Source organism: Mytilus trossulus, chromosome 6, assembly GCF_036588685.1.
Source record: "Mytilus trossulus isolate FHL-02 chromosome 6, PNRI_Mtr1.1.1.hap1, whole genome shotgun sequence".
Taxonomy (NCBI): Eukaryota; Metazoa; Mollusca; class Bivalvia; order Mytilida; family Mytilidae; genus Mytilus; species Mytilus trossulus.
The window spans coordinates 69,574,393-69,594,128 of NC_086378.1; the positions used below are offsets into that span (position 1 = coordinate 69,574,393).

Here is a 19,736-nt window from a genome sequence, read left to right on the forward strand (position 1 = left end):
AGCACAAGTCAGTGACTTCTTCTCAAAAGTATCAAATTTTGGACTAGACATATTATAACTGGACTGACTTTTATTCTGTGGAACAGGCTTACTATCAGTACGCTCGGTGCTTTGATTTTTGTAATTTCCACTGGAAGTATTAACATTTTGACCCTTGAAACTTCTTTTATGTGAAAGAGTATAATTATCTGAAATAACAGCTGCATCATGTATTGACTCAACAGTTTTGTCGTCTAAATGTGTTTTTAAGTCTAAATGAACACATTGTTTGAACTCTTCTAATAACATCAATTGTCTTAGGTTATCAAAATTGTTATCTGTTTTCTTTGACGTAAGCCATTTATCAAATAGATCTTCTTTTTCCCGAGCAAATTCCACATATGTTTGTGAATCAAACTTTTTATAAGATCTAAATTTCTGTCTATATGCTTCTGGTACTAGTTCATAAGCTTTCAAAACTTCCTGTTTTACCATATCATAATCAGAACTTTTTTCTGATGGAAGTGCGGAATAAATTTCAGCGGCCTTACCCTCAAAAACACTTTGCAGCAATGTAGTCCAATATGGCTTCGGCCATTTCAAATTATTTGCAATTTTCTCAAACTGTGGAAAATATTTATCAACTGTTTTTTCACAAAATTTCGGAACCAAACGTATATTTTTTGCTGCATCAAAATAATCTGATTTCGAGTTAACTTTAGTGTTGCTTTCTTCTTTGACCATTTCAATTTTCAATTTTTCCATCTCTAACCTTTCCTTCATTTCAAGTTCTTTTAACTTCATTTCAAGTTCTTTTAATTTAAATTCATCTTCTTTTTCTTTTTTATCCATTTCCAATCTTTCCTTCATTTCAAGTTCTTTTATTTTCTCCGTCTCCTTCATTTCCAGTTCTTTTAATTTAAGTTTATGTTCTAGTTCAAGCTGTTTTAATTTAAAGGCGTCAACATTTTCGACCTTAAGATCAAGAGCCTCTTCACCTAAAATTTCTGATTCAACTAATTTGTCTATAACCAAATTTTTTATAATTTGTTTTCTCATAGATACTTTAAAAACTAATTTCAGATGTTTAGCAAGCAACACTAATTCCTCTTTCTTTAAATTATCAAAACCCTCCAGGTCTGGCGTTTTCAAAAATTTACCGGCATCAAATGCCATTTTGTAGAATTTTGTTGGCTAGTTATAATAAAAATATTAAACAAATTTTGATTAAAATATTTTTAAGATCTCCCGGACGAGCCCCCAATTTCTGTTACGGCCAGAAATCGCCTTTAAATTGTAGCCAACAAAAGACACAAATCAATAGTAAAATTTAACAATATTTAATATACAAAAGTTTACAAAAGGTATTACACAAATATTACTGTTAACTTAACTGTCAAAATATGAGTCCAATCTGTTATCTTTATCTGTATCCGGAAATCTTTCGGAATCCAATTTTAATATTACGTTCACTACTAATGTCACAATCCAGTATGATGTTGTTTGTAGAATAAAAGTGTCAATCCAAATGCTGTGAATACTAATGTCTATCAATGTCTATGTCCAAGTTTAATTATGAGAGTTTAACTTTAGTGTCTGTATATATAGTGTTGTCATGGAAAATTCTGGAACACTCTATAATGGAACATTGTGGAAAATCCTGGAAAGTTACAACGGAAGTTTCTGGAATAACGTAGAAGTTTAAATTACGCATCTTTTATAAGGATCATTCTAGAAAGTTCCAATCATTCTGTGATTGTTCCAGTGATTCATAAACTGCACAGTTATATTATTATTTGGTAAACAACTATCAGGCCATACAACACAAAGTAGGCCAACATAAATAAATACAATAATTACAATATCATAACACAGGTCATAGCTGTACACTGGATAATCTCATCTGAAAACGACAACAAAAAGAGAATTAAAACAAGTACAGTAACATGGTCTAAACTTCATGACAACAAACCAAATTAGTCTGACATTTATTGTTTCAGCAAACAAGACACAAAATATCTCCATAGCATTAAAGAACTGTTAAAATCACACTAAATCTTAATTTTGTTATCACCATGAAAATGATAAAATTTTGAAGTATTGGTTGAACAGTTCTGTCTCAGGTGCTCGGGAAGGGTAAGCAGATCCTGCAACACATGTGTCACCTTTCTTATTGCTAATTTTATTACAAATCCGGTAAATAGTCTAATTTGGTAGGTCACATTTATGAATAGGGAACGGTATTGTAGTTACGACATAAAGATCATATCCGATATCATCTGTGAAACGTTTATTCCATAACGGTCAACCAACTTGTGATGGTGTATGTAAAATTTAGGAAGGGAGGATTACAACTTCCCCATATGGAACTCTTGGTTTAATAGCTTCCTTGTAAGCAGAAATCCTCTATCAAGGAAATCATGATAGAAATACAAGCCTGGGAATATCGTATCAATTGGTAGATATATACTCTGTATACAGGCACTGCTTAAGTGTCAAGGAGTTTAACTCTTAAACAGCAATTGTGTTATCATCAATATCATATTTAACCTCCAGTTGGTCAGATAAACCATGCCAGATGGACATGTAAAACTTACAATCATTCCAATACACCAAATTTAGTTGACTTAAGAAAATAGCATTTAATGAAAGTTTCATAGAGATAAAGTTGTGTATACAAAGTTTTTCATACCCTATATATAATTAAATGACAAAGAGGTTAAGTGTGTACAAAACTTAAAGTGGTAATGATTATTACCATCATTATGACAGTTCAATATGAGTATATTTGACATTCCTTCAAACTTGACTTCTGCTGGGTTTGTATCTATACTGTTCAGGAAATCTTTCAATACATTCTCACACCTAAAAATAAACAAAAATACAATTATTTATTTACAGACAATCTATAATATGTGTAATACAATGTTTAGTAGTATAAGATCTAGCAGACTTAATTTTTAATACATGTACATATGGAAATGTGTTCTACTTCAGATCAGCTAAAAAATGAAATAATGCTAAAAAGTTCATCCAATGTTATTACATGTATTAAAGTTTTAAAAAGAATTCAATGTTGTCTTATATATCATCATGTCTGTCATATTTCCAAGAATTATCTCATAAAATTAATGATTTTTATAAACGGTATGACAGGGACTATACCTGCAAATAAGAAGCTAGGAACCACCATAGCTATTTATTTCTCAGCAAATATTTAATAAAAGAGGACTATCATTGTGTTAATAAATAATACTCTAGTTTTTCATGTAGCTTTCCAGCTTAGTGTTTCTTAAATCATATGTAAAACAAGAATGTTTCCCCAGTACACGAATGCCCCACTCACACTTTCATTTTCTATGTTCAATGGACCCTGAAATTGGGGTAAAAAAACTAAGATCATATCATAGGGAACATGTGTACAAAGTTTGAAGTCTATTGGACTTCAACTTCATCAAAAACTACCTTGACCAAAAACTTTACCCTGAAGCTGGACAGACGGAAAAACGGACCGACGGACGGACGACCTGACTGATGGATGAACAAACGAACGGAAGCACAGACCAGAAAACATAATGCCCCTCTACTATCGTAGGTGGGGCATAACAAGTCTATGCAGCATAAATCTTGAGTTTTGAACTCCATTTAAAATAATTCTTGAAAAGTAGATCTAACAAAAAAGTAAACAATTAAATACTAAATTTCAGTAAACTTTTTTCAGTTGATCTTTGTATTTTTGTAATTATTACATACATCTTTCTTATTTCTGGTTTCTGATCTCCAAGTATCTTAAACAATCCATCCAGAATTTCTGGTAATAAAACCAGCATGTTGATATCTGGTACCGCATCTAATACAGCTACCTGTGAACAATAAATACAATGTACTAACAACATTCTCAAATGAACTTTTTATAAATCTATATATAGATAGATATTTTTATTTGAAAGTACAACTTCAATGGTTCACAAATGTACATGAAATACAATACATTACAATTTTAAAAACATATGTTTATAAGGTAGTCATTAAATATTGTATATTAATACCAACCAGTCTTTCGAAAGGCTTATGATACACTGTTGTTTCTGTACAAAATATTTTCATACATGCTACCTTTTCAAAATCTCCATGTTGGAATTAAGCACACAGTGATCTAATGTATACCTTTAAATTGGCTAAAGGTATAGAGTAGTGTTGAGATTGCACCTGTCCAATGTCAGGAACCTCTAGTCTTTGTTAGTCTTGAGTGTTTTACTATTTTGGTTCATTTATAAAATTGTTTATGAATATAGAGTGGTGCCTTTTCGCTGAATAAGCCATAAATAAGGCTGTTAGTTTTTGAGTTTGAATTGTTTTTTCATTTGTTATTTCAGGGCCTCTTATGGCTGACTACACAGTATGATTGTTTGAGACTTACAGTGGCCAATAATTTTAATTTCCGTGTCATTTAGTCTTACAGACAGTTGTCTCATTGGCATTCATACCACATCTTCTTATTTCTATATAATACAATACTGTAAATGATTTTAGGGACCAGCTGTAGTGTAGGTGTAGGATTTTGCACCCTGTGTTGAAGTCCCATTAGTGACTGTTTTCAGGTCTTTGGTTGTGTAGTTTCTATTCTCAGTTCTCAAGAATGTGCTTGAAACACCCAATCCAGTAATTATATTGGTTGATTTCTTAGTATTAGTTCGATAACAAAAATCTATTTTTTTATGATCGCAAGGCCAGAAACACTCCAATTTTACTGACTAACTCAACATGACTTTTTCTATTAATCCTGTTGTGTGGATGCTTCTTGAGAACAATAAGGAAAAGTTCGATAGGATAAGCCATCATACTGAAGAAAGAGGTGTTTCTAGCTAGGGATACTTAAATGGCAATAATATTGCTGTCATGCCAATTTTCAGTTACTTTGTTTTGTTCTGTTTTCTTTGTCAAGAATGGAACATACTTAACTTTTTTCCATATCATATGTGTTAAAACTGTTAATTCTTTGACTTACCCATGATACAATGAACTGTCTAGCATAAGGATCCCTGGCGTAAACCCTCTCTCTGAGGAGGGGAATGAAAGCTTTAAGATCAAATGAGGAACTTTCTGTAACTATGTCCTATAAAAACAAATATTACCATTAGTTTCTTGATAATAAATTAAATACCTTTTGTATACATTTAAAGTGGTACCAAATTAATTTAAATTCGTTTAATTTTCATAAAATTTTGAAAAAAAAATATATTTACTTTGACAAAAAATTAAAATATCAACAAACTTGAACCACACACTCTATCAGAAAAAAATCCATTTTAGCAGTTTGACAAACACTAGTTTTTATCCTTGAAAATCTAATATTTCCTGGTCACTAGAACATGACTAAAATGTTCAGATTTTTGCAAAGTTATTTCCCTGTATTCTTAATCATGTACCACCTAAGTCCGTAATGCCAAAAAAAGAATATCTTCCCTAGACCCTCTTATGATATAGCTGCAATTCTGATTAATAATTTGAAAAAAAAAATATAATTTCTCTTGAAAACTGTTATGTCATATTTACAACTTTTTATTTCTTGATGTTTTCTGTTATTGAAGATTGTACTTTTTTAAAACATAAATCATTTTAAATACATAATTTAATTTATCACAAATTTTCTGATAAGATAGTTATTTAAATCTTTTTTCTCTTTTAAAAAAAAACAATTAAGTCATATATTCTTAAGTTTCATCATAGCTACAGAAATAGGGTATATATAACAGTATGCAATGATCAGTACCTGGACAGACAACACATTCTGGTGAATACAAATATAATACACATACACCCAAGGATTTTGGCAATATATAAAAAAGTATATATAAACAAATGTGTGCAATGACATGTGTTAAAATTTGTAAACTTCTTGCTATGCATGTGTCACCTCACACTGCTCAGTGTAAAATAAAAAAAATAAATATTGGAAGAGTCAAAATCAGTAAAGAATTTGAGGTATATGAGGAAATATGTCAGCAATCATTAGTGAAACAGTCACCTGAGCAGACTTTATATATAAAAGAAGGGTATGATGATAAGTCTTTTAAGCAAACACAAGTGAAAAACTAATATATCATATATACACAGATTTTGTAGCTATACCATGTATACTACTTGCAAGAAAGGAAAAACTCACTATTTGAAAGCTAGTGAAGAACCAGTTATGAAAAAGACCCAGCTGTTTCATTAATTTAAATCCAATTGGAATGACAAAAGATGCAGATAATCTTTATTTCATAATAATCTAAACACAGTGCATCATCTATATATGTACTTATGTCAAAAGCTTTTGTACATCCAGCTCAAATCCTTTCTTTTCAAATAAACAATCAGAGTTTGTCTCGTATGCTGAAAAGATGCAGTAAAACTTGCTCCCATGTCTATGATGTATTCACTTTATTCTTTGCTCATTTATTGATTTGATAATCCTTAAGGTCAACTTCAAGGGACTACCATGAAGTTACAAAAACACCATGAAAAAAATTGAATGCATGTTACCAAACTGTCATCTTCTCTAGAAAAACAGGCTGAAATTTGAGTGTCTACACATACCTTTATGAGTCTGTCCAGAACTTCTGCACCATTCTTTACATTTACTTCAGTATCTGCTATTAACTGAAATATGAATTAAATTTATGACCATTGCCTAGAAAGATAAAGAGAATGTATGGAGCTGTTATGATACATTTAAGACAAGATCATTTTAATGTAAAGGATTGCAATAATTTGCTATTTTTTCTTTTTTTCTGTTAAAACTTTAACACATTATACCAACTTATTTTGGGGTTATTTATCCATTTTTTCAGGTCAAAAACTAAACACAGTTAAATTTTTCTAAACAGTAATATATATATATATATACAACTCGTCTAAACATCAACCCAACAATGTTAGATCTGTAAATTTGCTTTCGCAAATTTTTGGTTCTTCCCTCGCCGGGATTCGAACCCATGCTACTGTGATATCATGACACCAAATCGCCTGCACTGCAGCTGTCCCGCTAGACCACAAGACCACCTGGGCTCTCAAAAAAAGAGCTTTCGGTGGGCATGTGTTACCTTTCCACGTCAGTTTTTAATCTAGCGGTGTACTACAGTACATGATATATAAGGCATGAAGATGTTATTGTTACAGATCAGCTAAATTATCTATAGTAAAGGATCCTACAAATTAATGTAAGATACAGTCACAGAAAATAATTATATTCATTAGTACGTCTGAGTCAGTGACAACCCTACAACAGATGTATCCATCAGATCGCCATCAATGATGGTGATACATGGCTGTGTACATAATGTATATACAACTCGTCTAAACATCAACCCAACAATATTAGATCTGTAAATTTGCTTTCGCAAATTTTTGGTTCTTCCCTCGATGGGATTCGAACCCATGCTACTGTGATATCGTGACACCAAATCGCCTGCACTGCAGCCGTCCTGCTAAACCACACGACCACCTGGGCTCTAAAAAAAAGAGCTTTCGGTGGGCATGTGTTACCTTTTCACGTCAGTTTTTAATCTAGTGGCGTACTACAGTACATGATATATATATATATAGACATAACAATGCAAACCTTGCTAACACCATCAAAGATTTCATTGAAGTATGGCAGCACAAACCCTCTGCAGACTTTACAAATGTTGTACAGTGCTTCACAGGCATAATAACGAACACGGCTATCTTGATCAGTAAATGATGGAACAACTGGACGAATCAAGTCTTCTACATAGTTGTTGGCTTCCTGGAAAATGAAATAAAACATATACAGTCTTGTCTTAGGTTAGTAGCATGTACATGTACTTCAGTGGTTGTTTTCTATTGTATTAGATCTTTAGTTTTCTAGATTTACATTTTGTCATGTCTGGGCTTTATAGCTTACTATAGGGGATTTCAGAAAGGAGTGCTTGATGGATTAAAAAGCTTAGCTACAAAATTTGATGGATAAATGTTGATCCTCTTAATTTTTTTAATACTGTTTTGTTTATCATGTAATGGTATTCTTTGATACACTTTCTGACCAGTATTATCATGGACATTTTTGTGAGAGTTGCTTGTCATGAAATATATGAAAATGTAAGTCTCTTTGTACATGATTGTTAATTTGATCATAAAACTTGATTTTCAGAACTTGTTCCCCTTGTTAGATCAAAATGATGGCATTTCTGAGTTTGTAAAGTTTCTTTAAAGGTCAGATTTGAACCCAAAAAAATATTCATCATGTCATGCTCTATGCTCATTTTAGCAAGGGTCCATTTTTTCTATCGTTCAAGCTTTCCTACTGCTAGATAAGCCCTAACCAACCCACGATATATTATATACATTGAAATCTTTGTTAGCAGATTTCTCATAACATTTATTTTTATATTTTTCAATCACCTGTTAATCCAGCTGAATATATATAAAACAAATGCCTAAAATACATATGATACCATATAGAAGAAAAAATTTAAACACATACATGGACACATTGAATGTTAACTCTTTACTTCATTATGACAAAATTATCATTCATAGGTTTATGGCAGATGTCGAAGAACAAAAAATTCCCAAATGTTACAGGCTATTAAAACATTCAGACATGCATATTTGACTAATTGAGCTTTATCAAAATTTACCATAGAAAAAAGGGGGTGGGGAGATAAACATTGCCAAAATAAATGTTGCTTTTTATTGCTTACATCCACTTCATTTGAACTTAGGTGAATAGCTGTCTCATTGGCAATCATACATGTACCACATCTCTATACATTGTATTTTTAAATGTATGTATATCATAAACTTATATCAAGACATTCAAAACAATGAAGCTATCAAACATTAATTAAGACATCTTCAATTCTTTGTTTAATTTTTAAATTTTGTGAAATATTCGTCAAATCTATAAGTTATACAATGTTATATAAATCTGTACTTTTCCAAGTGCTATTGCTGAAGCTGCTAATCCAATAAAGCCACCATTCCTTGCATTAGGATTATTAGATAATGCAAAATCATCACCAAGAATCTTCAGGACTCTCTTTATCTGTGATCTCTTGCTATTTGTTACCAAATCTTTGACAATTCTGAAAATAAATTCAGTATGACAATATGTTTTTTTTAGATTTATTTAAAATGTTATAACATGAGTATAAACAAACATACACAAATGGAAGGTTGATGCCCCTTCAAAGTTAAAAATAAAAGTAGTTTAACCCCACCATATAATGAGAGCCTTTTAAAATCTGACTTTATAGTATGGGTTTTACTCAATGTTGAAGGTTATTTGGTCTCTTGTGGAGAATTGTCTCATTGGCAATATACCATGTTCAAAAACACAAATCTTCCAATCTCAAAACATAATCTAAAGGACCTACACATATGGTTAATGCATTGAATTTTTACCTGTTCCATTAAATTGTCACTAAGATGTAAACATACAAATACAGAATACAGCTGACTGGTAAATGCAAGGGAAATAATCAATCGGTTAATTTAGCATACTGTTTGAAATTCTTTGCATGAAGATATACACTAAATGTTTTTTGTCAGCTAGATATTGTTTGAAATTAAGGTCAGTGGTTGTACAGTAAACTATATAATGAACTGATCAATATTGAATAATTTAATTTGACCACTCAAATGAGTAATTTTGGAAAGTCCTTATGAACAGCAGGGACGTATATAGAAGTATTTTAAGTCCTTGTGAACAGGGAAAATATACCTTTCAACTTCAATAGCACCAGTTTTACGTTTCTCATATAATCTGTCGCTAAGATTTTTGACACAAATTGGTGTGAGAGGTGCAAAATCCTTGTCATTCATTTTTAGAATTAAAAATCATCTTAAATCTATCTAAAAGTAAGGTTTATCTTTGACGGTTTATTTCTATTTTTGCTTCATGGGCGTCGCCATTTTGTTAATCACGTGACAATATTATTTCCTTACATCAAAGAAAATATTCAACACAATTTCACCAAATTTGTTCCATTTCAGAAATCCGTTTGTGAATGTATAATATGTCTTTTTCCATAAGTCACAGCATAAGGGTTTTAGGGGATCAAATATGAAGTAAACAATATTTTAGTATACATTGATATAAGCGGTCTTAATCCGTCTGCTTGGATGCTGCAATGCAAAGATGAACATAAAATGTTCAAATTAAGCCAGTGAGAAACTGTGTCATGATATAATCAGTTGTTTTGTGAGTGCCTAGACCTTGCCAAGCTTTTTTATTACCATGTGCTAGAATAATAATGGATTCAGAAGAAAATGTGGTAGCACAACCATTGACAGATGATGACCCTGCATCAGAATCTTCCACTGGCACTACTATTCAGAATATGAATTATTCTGGACCAAAAGTACCATTTGATGCAAAGACCAAAGATAGAACACAAAACTATGATGCAGAAGAAAATATTGTTCTGTTTATTGATAAATCATACATAAAGTCTTGCATTGGGTTGCTGAGACTGATTCAAGTGGTGAGTACTTTACTTTTTTCATATATTAATCCCTATCAAGTATGAAGGTGGGCATGCATATGGGACAATGGATAAATATTTAGTGTAAATAATTTTTTTTTTCATTTGACTCAGTAAAATCAGTCCTTTAGAGGGGCACTAGTTAGCTACGAAATCTAATAATTTTTTTTTTGCTCAATCATCTTTTTTTAATGAGATGCAAATAGTGAAATAATAATTGGCTTTTAGCAGCCAGTATGGTTCAATTTTGTCAAAATAAGCTTAAAATTATTGATTGACAGATTATGAATTATTCACTTGCAAGTGAATAATACGACCTCATTAAATCTGTATTCATGTGAACTTCAATTTAACCCCTTACATGCCTTAGTTTGAAATGGATAACACATGAATTGTGTGTGTAAAGAAAAGAATGTCAACATTGAAAGTGAAACATAAGGTATAAGTATGCATTCACAAAATTATGGCTTAGATTGTCACAACATTTATAGTGCACTATGCTTTCTTCCACCAATAAAACTTGATTGTCATGAACATACCCATATGAATGGGGAATCCTGAAGTACTGAGCTTAAAAACACCCTATCCCATAGTCCAGATTTATAATGGTTATACCACCCCTTCCATATGGTGTAGAAAGTGACTTTTAAATCCCATCAAACAGGCAAACAATCAAAGCTTTAAATCATCTATTTGTACTGTAGTGGTTGAACTGATTTAAATATTTGATAAGTTTACCAAACTGTGAAGGCAAATTCCAAGATGTGACACTAAGCCTTTGTTCTACAGATAGATACTGAATGGCTTTATAGTGATTTTTTGCAGCAAATTTGATTAAAAAAAATCTAAAGTTTCTGCAAACAAAACTTTTATAATCATGCTGGTGTAGTTGTTTTCTTCAAGAACTATCAAATCCATTTGTAATTTGTATACTTAATTGTAATTATAGAATGATGATTTTCAAATGTGAAAAACGCCAGCTAACAGTTGATTAAAAAAAAATCATGATTGTATTCTTCATTAGTAGTTGTAAAATATAACATTTTAAAACTCCCAAAATTGTCACAAAAGCAGTAAAATCAGTGCTGAATGGAATAATATTACATACATGTAGATATATAAGCACAATCCACAATTCAAGTTATAGTTATTAGGATAATTCTTGTCACAACAAATGCATTGCAATAAAATTAAATGGATTTCTTAGTTTACAGTATTAATTTAAATGTTTGAAAGGAGGAAATGTCATTTACTGCAAGTATGTAGAAATAAGGTATTTATGTTTAGTTTGATATTAACATGATTGTTTAATGTCAGACATGGTATTATTCTACAAAAAACAAAATGTCAAAGTTTCAGTAGATAATATGTTTCATTGATATGGAAAGAAGAATATTAATAAAGTTAATTTAACATTATAATAAAACCTTCATTCTTTATTTATTCTTTTTCAGATTTTCTCACTGATTGCATTAATAAGTTTGACTACAGCAGGGAAGAGAGATGGTGACTTTTTACAATTACCACTTAGCTGGCATTTTCGTGTAATGGTATTTGTTCTACTGCTGACATCAATGACAAGTTTGACTTTATGGATAATCAATGCCACAGGATTAGTTCTGGCTCTGCCACTTAACTGGTATTTACTGGTATGTTGGTCTTCAAGTAAAATATTTGAACTATCAAGAAATTATCAAAATCTTGTCAGTTTACCTGTATATTTTTTTATGCCCCACCTACAATAGTTTATACCCATCTACTATAGTAGAGGAGCATAATGTTTTCTGGTCTGTGGGTCCGTTCTTCTGTTCCTGTGTTTGTTCGTCTGCGTAGCAATCCATTCGTCTGTCTGCCCTGCTTCAGGTTAAAGTTTATGGTTAAGGTAGTTTTTGATGAGGTTGAAATCCAATAAACTTGAAACTTAGTACACATGTTCTCTATAATATGATTATTCTTATTTTACTGCCAAATTAGAAAACTAAGAGTTTTTACCCCAATTTGACTGTCCACTACACAAAATCATACAAGACTAACAAAGGCCAGAGGCTCCTGACTTGGGACAGACGCAAAAATGTGGCGGGGTTAAACATGTTTATGAGATCTCAACCCTCCCCCTATACCTCTAGCCAATGTAGAAAAGTAAACGCATAACAATACGCACATTAAAACTCAGTTCAAGAGAAGTCTGAGTACGATGATAGAAGATGTAACAAAAGAAAATAAATAAAATGACAATAATACATAAATAACAACAGACTACTAGCAGTTAACTGACATGCCAGCTCCAGACCTCAATTAAACTGATTGAGAGCCTGATATAAGTACTGAGAAGACAAAATTTGGTCGTATATTGCAATCACATTTGTGTCGTCGTCTGTGGCGACCGAATACTTTTAGTTTTTGCACTCTAACTCTAGTAAAAGTGAATAGAAATCTATGAAATTTTAACACAAGGTTTATGACCACAAAAGGAAAGTTGGGATCGGTTTTGGGAGGTTTGGTCCCAACATTTTAGGAATTATGGGCCAAATAAGCATTTTCTTGGTTTTTTCGCACTATTACTTTAGTTTAAGTGAATAGAAATCTATCAAATTTTGACATAAGGTTTGTGACCACAAAAGAAAGGTTGGGATTGATTTTGGAAGTATTGGTTGCAACAGTTTAGGAATTAGGGGCCAAAAAAGTGCCCAAATAAGCATTATTCTTAGTTTTTGCACAATAACTTAAGTATAAGTTAAAAAAGAAATCAATAAAATTTAAACACAAGGTTTATGACCTCAATAGAAAGGTTGGGACTGCTTTTGGGAGTTAAGGTCTGAACAGTTTAGGGAATATGGGGCCAAAAGGGGCCCAAATGAGCATTTTTTTTTTGGTTTTGGCACCATAACTTTAGTATAAGTTAATAGAAATCTATGAAATTAAAACACAAGGTTTATGACCCTAAAAGGAAGGTTGGGATTGATTTTAGGAGTTTTGGTCCCAACGGTTTAGTAAAAGGGGCCCAAAGGGTCCAAAGTTAAAATTTGTTTGATTTCATCAATAATTAATTAATGGGGTTCTTTGATATGCTGAATCTAAAAATGTACTTAGATTTTTGATTATTGGCCCAGTTTTCAAGTTGGTCCAAATCAGGGTCCAAAATTAAAATTTGTTTGATTTCATCAAAAATTTAATATTGGGGTTCTTTGATATGCCATATCTATCTGTGTATGTAGATTCTTAATTTTTGGTCCCATGTTCAAATTGGTCTACATTAAAGTTCAAAGGGTCCAAAATTAAATTAAGTTTGATTTTCACAAAAATTGAATTCTTGGGATTCTTTGATATGCTGAATCTAAACATGTACTTAGATCTTTGATTATGGGCCCAGTTTTCAAGTTGGTCCAAATCAGGGTCCAAAATTAAAATTTGTTTGATTTCATCAAAAATTGAATATTGGGGTTCTTTGATATGCAAAATCTATCTGTGTATGTAGATTCTTAATTTTTGGTCCCATGTTCAAATTGGTCTACATTAAAGTTCAAAGGGTCCAAAATTAAATTAAGTTTGATTTTAACAAAAATTGAATTCTTGGGATTCTTTGATATGCTGAATCTAAACATGTACTTAGATTTTTGATTATGGGCCCAGTTTTCAAGTTGGTCCAAAATTATCATATTAAGTATTGTGCAATAGCAAGAAATTTTCAATTGCATAGTATTCAGCAATAGCAAGAAATCTTCAATTGCACAGTATTGTGCAATAGCAAGAAATTTTCAATTGCACAGTATTGCACAATAGCAAGAAATCTTCAATTGCACAGTATTGGGCAATGGCAAGTATTTTCAATTGCACAGTATTGTGCAATGGCAAGAAATATCTAATTGCACAATATTGTGCAATAGCAGGGAAATTTTCAATATTCTTTGAAAATTTGAGTTATCTTTCTTTGTCCAGAATAGTAGATGAATCAACTTCAATCATTGTTTTATACAATGTACAATGTATATTCACTTTTACTACCATGAACTGATAAATTAAAACTTTTTTACAATTTAATATTTTATGATGTATTTAAATGAGTAGTTATTGTTAGGGGCCATTAGAAATTTGAATTGAGATCAGTTTTGGAATAAGGGAAAGGGGGATGTGAAAACAAATTTATTAATATTCAACAGCATAGTGAATTGTTCAAAGACAAAACAAAAAAATTAAGTTCATTAGACCACATTCATTCTGTGTCAGAAACCTATGCTGTGTCAACTATTTCATCACAATCCAAATTTAGAGCTGAATCCAGCTTGAACATTGTGTCCATACTTGCCCCCACTGTTCAGGGTTCAACCTCTGTGGTCGTATAAAGCTGCGCCCTGCGGAGCATCTGGTTTAATGTAGACAACATTGCTCTGAAGAACAGGAGAATAGACTTCTGTTTTTCAAGTACAATATGTACATATAATTATTTTGTGTAATGAGTAAATGGAAAAAAGACTTAAATTACATACTCTTCAAGATTGTGTATTTAATAAAACCATTCAAAGAGTTAATGAATATCTGTTTTCTTTAGGTGACACATCATTAAGCATTACATTATTTCATTTCAGGATACAGTGGTGTATTCAATGTTTTCTTTCCTATATTTAGTGGGAACATCATTAGTTGCCAATGCTTTTGATTTCTATGAGAAGATGCCGAGTGACATCCCCAGAACTATGATTCAGCAGCTAATATTCTGTGTTGTAAGTATTCACATTCTCAAACCAACCATTCAGCACCTTATATAATATTCTGTGTTGTATGTATGAAATTTTTTTTTTTTAAATGCATGAAATATTTGCCATGATATATTAAACTTGAACAATCAATCAATCAATTTATTGAGAAGTTCTTGGTTTTTTCAGCATGTATTTATATATTAACACTATTGTTTTGAAAGGTGCTTGGATACATCTGTATGTGTTTATATTTTACTATTGTTTTGACAGGTGCTTGGATACATCTGTATGTGTTTATATTTTACTATTTTTTTGACAGGTGCTTGGATACATCTGTATGTGTTTATATTTTACTATTATTTTGACAGGTGCTTGGGTACATCTGTATATGTTTATATTTTACTATTATTTTGACAGGTGCTTGGATACATCTGTATGTGTTTATATTTTACTATTATTTTGACAGGTGCTTGGATACATCTGTATGTGTTTATATTTTACTATTATTTTGACAGGTGCTTGGATACATCTGTATGTGTTTATATTTTACTATTGTTTTGACAGGTGCTTGGGTACATCTGTATGTGTTTATATTTTACTATTATTTTGACAGGTGCTTGGGTACATCTGTATATGTTTATATTTTACTATTATTTTGACAGGTGCTTGGATACATCTGTATGTGTTTATATTTTACTATTATTTTGACAGGTGCTTGGATACATCTGTATGTGTTTATATGGCCTGACAGCACTGGTAGGCTATAAACGCTGGAATATTCAACATAAACTATTTAAAAGACGAAGATTACTGGAAGAAGATCAAGATTTAGAAATATGAAGAATTGTGCATAATTGTATAGAAAATTGTTAATTAGATAATTTAGTTAGAATACTACAGGGACAGTGAAACTTCAGGAGACCTTTATATAGCATGTGGATGGATTTCTGTTTATTAATTCATTATCTAATGTGGCTAAGACGACAACTTTGTGCTTTTCTAGTATTTTGTATCCATTTTATGTCAGTCCAATTTCAAACCAATTGGTTGTTTAATCTTTAAGTTTCCTGTTTTTTTTTGTCAATATGGCAAAGTGAGTTAAATTGCCCTGAATGTAATTAGATTGCTTAGGCTATTGTCACCCAGCTACTCTCCTCCCCTACATGTTGGGCAAAAAGAACAAAAGAAAATCCGAATGTTACATGGTATATATGGCAGCAATGATGCCACATAAGTTTGATTGAACCCTAAAAGGAATTCAATTTTTGTTCTTTTCTGGAATTGAATTGTCTATTTACTTTTAGTTATGTATTGTTAAGTTTAAAATAGTATCTTCTCTATGTCATTCTTATGAGTTAAAAACTATGGGTATGAATCAAATGTCTTTAATCCTAATTAAAGGGCCCATATAGAGCATATATCAACACAAATCACAAGTTTCATACACTATCCACACAAACAACACATTCAATCTAAGTCACATACCAATTATTGTTATTAATAATGATTGAGAAATGAGAACAAATATGGACACATGAATATAAAAAGTATACATTATGTGAGAGAGCCAGTACAAGGGGGAACAACTCCATTTGATTATTTTAACCTCCTGTCTAATCTGAAATATTTCATTTAGGTACGGACTTACTAAAAACTATTAAAATCTAAATATTCATTTGTCATTATCCATATTAAAAGTTTTTATAAATTTATGTTCCTCAGGTTTGGAATAAATTTTGTATAAATTCTTATCTTGGTGAGCTGTGTAAAGGGCACTTTAAAACAAAATGAAGTTCATTTTCTATCTAATGACTAATCTGATATTTATTCCAGTTACCAGTTATCAGTGCTTTGCATATGTCAAAAATCTTTCATAATGCCATAAACAATATTTCATTTGTGCCAAAATAATAAATGTAATTGCTCTTATAATACTGGTAAACAAAAGATGTATATCAAAACATGACTTTAGATAATAATGTTACAACATAGTTACAATTACATAACTTAGCATATATATATTATATTGATAAAAAAAATCACATTTATCAATAAAACCACAATGCATACATAAAAAAATGATTTATAGTTTATTTCAAATGCTGTAATTTTACTTTTTGCTATTCTAAACCATGGTTGTCTGTATCACTCAATGTTTTCTTATGGTTTTGCTGTTCATATCTGTTGTGATTCTGGCTTTGAAACTCTTGGGTACAATTATATGGTTTTTTTCTATACATCTGATATCATAAAAGACCGTTGGTTTTCCCGTTTGAATGGTTTTACACTAGTAATTTTGGGGCCCTTTATAGCTTGTTGTTCGGTGTGAGCCAAGGCTCCGTGTTGAAGGCCGTACTTTAACCTATAATGGTTTAATTTTTAAATCGTTATTTGGATGGAGAGTTGTCTCATTGGCACTCACACCACATCTTCCTATATCTAATAACTCCTCATCTATTTGTCTCCCTATGAATTAGGTCCATTTTGACAACTCTTACATGTATATGTGAGCCAAAATTTGTTCCTGTGAAAAAAGTTCCACTGGAACTAATTTCACATGAAATATGTTCTGGGAGAACTTTTTTCACAGACAATTTCTATATAATTTGTTCCATCTATATGAAATAAGTTCCATACTTTACCTGGTGAAATAAGTTCTGGGTTGGTGAAATTTGTTCCCTACCTAGTGATATAAGTTCCATGTTTGTGAGATTTGTTCCTTACCTGGTAAAATAAGTTCTGGATTTGTAAGATTTGTTCCTCACCTGGTGAAATAAGTTCCTTGTCTATGAAATATGTTCCACTGGTTAAACAAGTTATCTTTTACATTGAGCACTTGTCTTCAGTGAGTTTCAAGTCATTATAAAATACATGTATTATATTGATTTTATAAGGTAATAAATAAAAAGTTTAAACATCCAATTTGGATCATGTGGAGTAAAGCAAGTCATGTATCTTCATCCTACAGTCATGCCTTCAATTGCAAATGTACCCCATGCAAGTACAGTACTTATTTTCTGTGAAATAGGTTCGAGCAGAACATTTTCATTGATTTCTATAAAATACCTTCGTTCAAAACTAATATCACACAAAATTATTTCACTTTTTTTAAAATTTTAATATTGGAACAAAACTCGTGGTGCTGTGATTTTCGTTCCGGAACTTATTTCACACTTAGTTAAAAAAATTAGTTCCGGAACAAATTTAATAGTGCTGGAACATATTTTCTGTGACATAAGTTCCAATGGAACCTATTTCATATGAAATTTGTTCCGGCGGAACAAATGTCATGCCGGAACAAATTTTTTGTTACATATACACTTTTCAATTTTATACCTTTAAGAAACCCTCAGTATTGTATGAAAAATGAGAATGAGCTCACTGGCTTATTGAATGGGAAGATAAACTATACACAATTTCTTAATCAAGCCTCATACTAATATAAAGATACAACTTATATCAAAATGTGTCCACTCTATTTTACCTTTAATTTGCAAAAATGAAATACAAAACTGAGGGGCTTTTTCTAAAATAAGCCCAAATGCAATGCACAACCTGAAAAATAGGGCTTTCTCATCTTACTCAAAAAGAGGGACGAAAGATACCAAAGGGACAGGCAAACTCATAAATCTAAAACAAACTGACAATGCCATGGCTAAAAATAAAAAAGACGAACAGACAAACAATAGTACACATGACACAACATAGAAAATTAAAGAATAAACAACACGAACCCCACCAAAAACTAGGGGTGATCTCAGGTGCTCCAGAAGGGTAAGCAGATCCTGCTCCACATGTGGCACCCGTCTTGTTGCTTATGTGATAACAAATCCGGTAAATAGTCTAATTCGGTAGGTCACAATCATGAAAGGGAAGGGGATTGTAGTTACCATGTAAGGAACATATCCGATATCATTTGTGAAACGGTTATTCCATAATGGTCAACATATTTCATAATTTAACTGGTCTGAACTGTAAAATCCCTGAAAGAGCCATGCTCATTGCTGTCACTCTTTGGAAGACTTTGTAGAATAATTAAGATGAGAGGCTGGCCATAGATTCAGATGAGAATTACAGGCTTTAGCCATCTAGTTTTGAGACAACCTTTATTTTCTTTATAATAATCAGTATAAAAAAATCAAAGCTAAACATTAAGGTTTAATGAGTAAATAGTTAAAAGGACATGTTTTAAATTGGATTCCTTTTTTTGATAATCTATTATTATACTTACTTACACAATATTATTTAGGGAATCTTTGTGCAATTCTTTTTATATTAATTTTTACGGTTCAATGAGTTAGAATTAAGTCTGTTAATTTACATACTATGAATTCAATTTTCGTGGATTAAGAAAAACTTGCATATTCGTGGATATTTAATTTCGTGGTTTTGCTGAAGACTGCATACAAATCTATAGAAAATTGATCATTTGTTGAATATTTAATTTTCGTGGTTTGACTGTGTCCACGAAATCCACGAACATTGGTATCCAACGAATAATAATGAATCCACAGTATATGAAATAAAGTTTGAATGCTAATATTTTGTGATATAATATTATTGGTGT

General features: G+C 31.4%; 2 protein-coding genes across 2 annotated transcripts in view; one reads left to right on the top strand and one right to left on the bottom strand.

The window, feature by feature from the left end:
* The window catches only part of LOC134721750 (protein VAC14 homolog), a 38,183-nt gene extending 28,278 nt beyond the window's left edge, over positions 1 to 9,905 (bottom strand). Inside the window, exons 1-8 of the mRNA XM_063584945.1 lie at positions 9,713 to 9,905; positions 8,924 to 9,074; positions 7,586 to 7,753; positions 6,562 to 6,624; positions 4,988 to 5,095; positions 3,733 to 3,842; positions 2,738 to 2,844; positions 1,855 to 1,882 (exon numbers count right to left, since the gene is read on the bottom strand). Coding sequence (XP_063441015.1) covers positions 1,855 to 1,882; positions 2,738 to 2,844; positions 3,733 to 3,842; positions 4,988 to 5,095; positions 6,562 to 6,624; positions 7,586 to 7,753; positions 8,924 to 9,074; positions 9,713 to 9,813 — 836 coding nt within the window. The 5' untranslated portion in view covers positions 9,814 to 9,905. The remainder of the gene's footprint in view (positions 1 to 1,854; positions 1,883 to 2,737; positions 2,845 to 3,732; positions 3,843 to 4,987; positions 5,096 to 6,561; positions 6,625 to 7,585; positions 7,754 to 8,923; positions 9,075 to 9,712) is intronic.
* Positions 9,906 to 10,109: 204 nt separating this feature from the next.
* On the top strand, positions 10,110 to 16,233 carry LOC134723708 (uncharacterized). Its single transcript, XM_063587262.1, has 4 exons — positions 10,110 to 10,475; positions 11,930 to 12,124; positions 15,059 to 15,193; positions 15,881 to 16,233. Exons 1-4 carry the CDS (start codon positions 10,245 to 10,247, stop codon positions 16,007 to 16,009), a joined length of 690 nt encoding a protein of 229 aa, XP_063443332.1. The 5' UTR covers positions 10,110 to 10,244; the 3' UTR covers positions 16,010 to 16,233.
* The last annotated feature ends 3,503 nt before the right edge of the window (positions 16,234 to 19,736 follow it).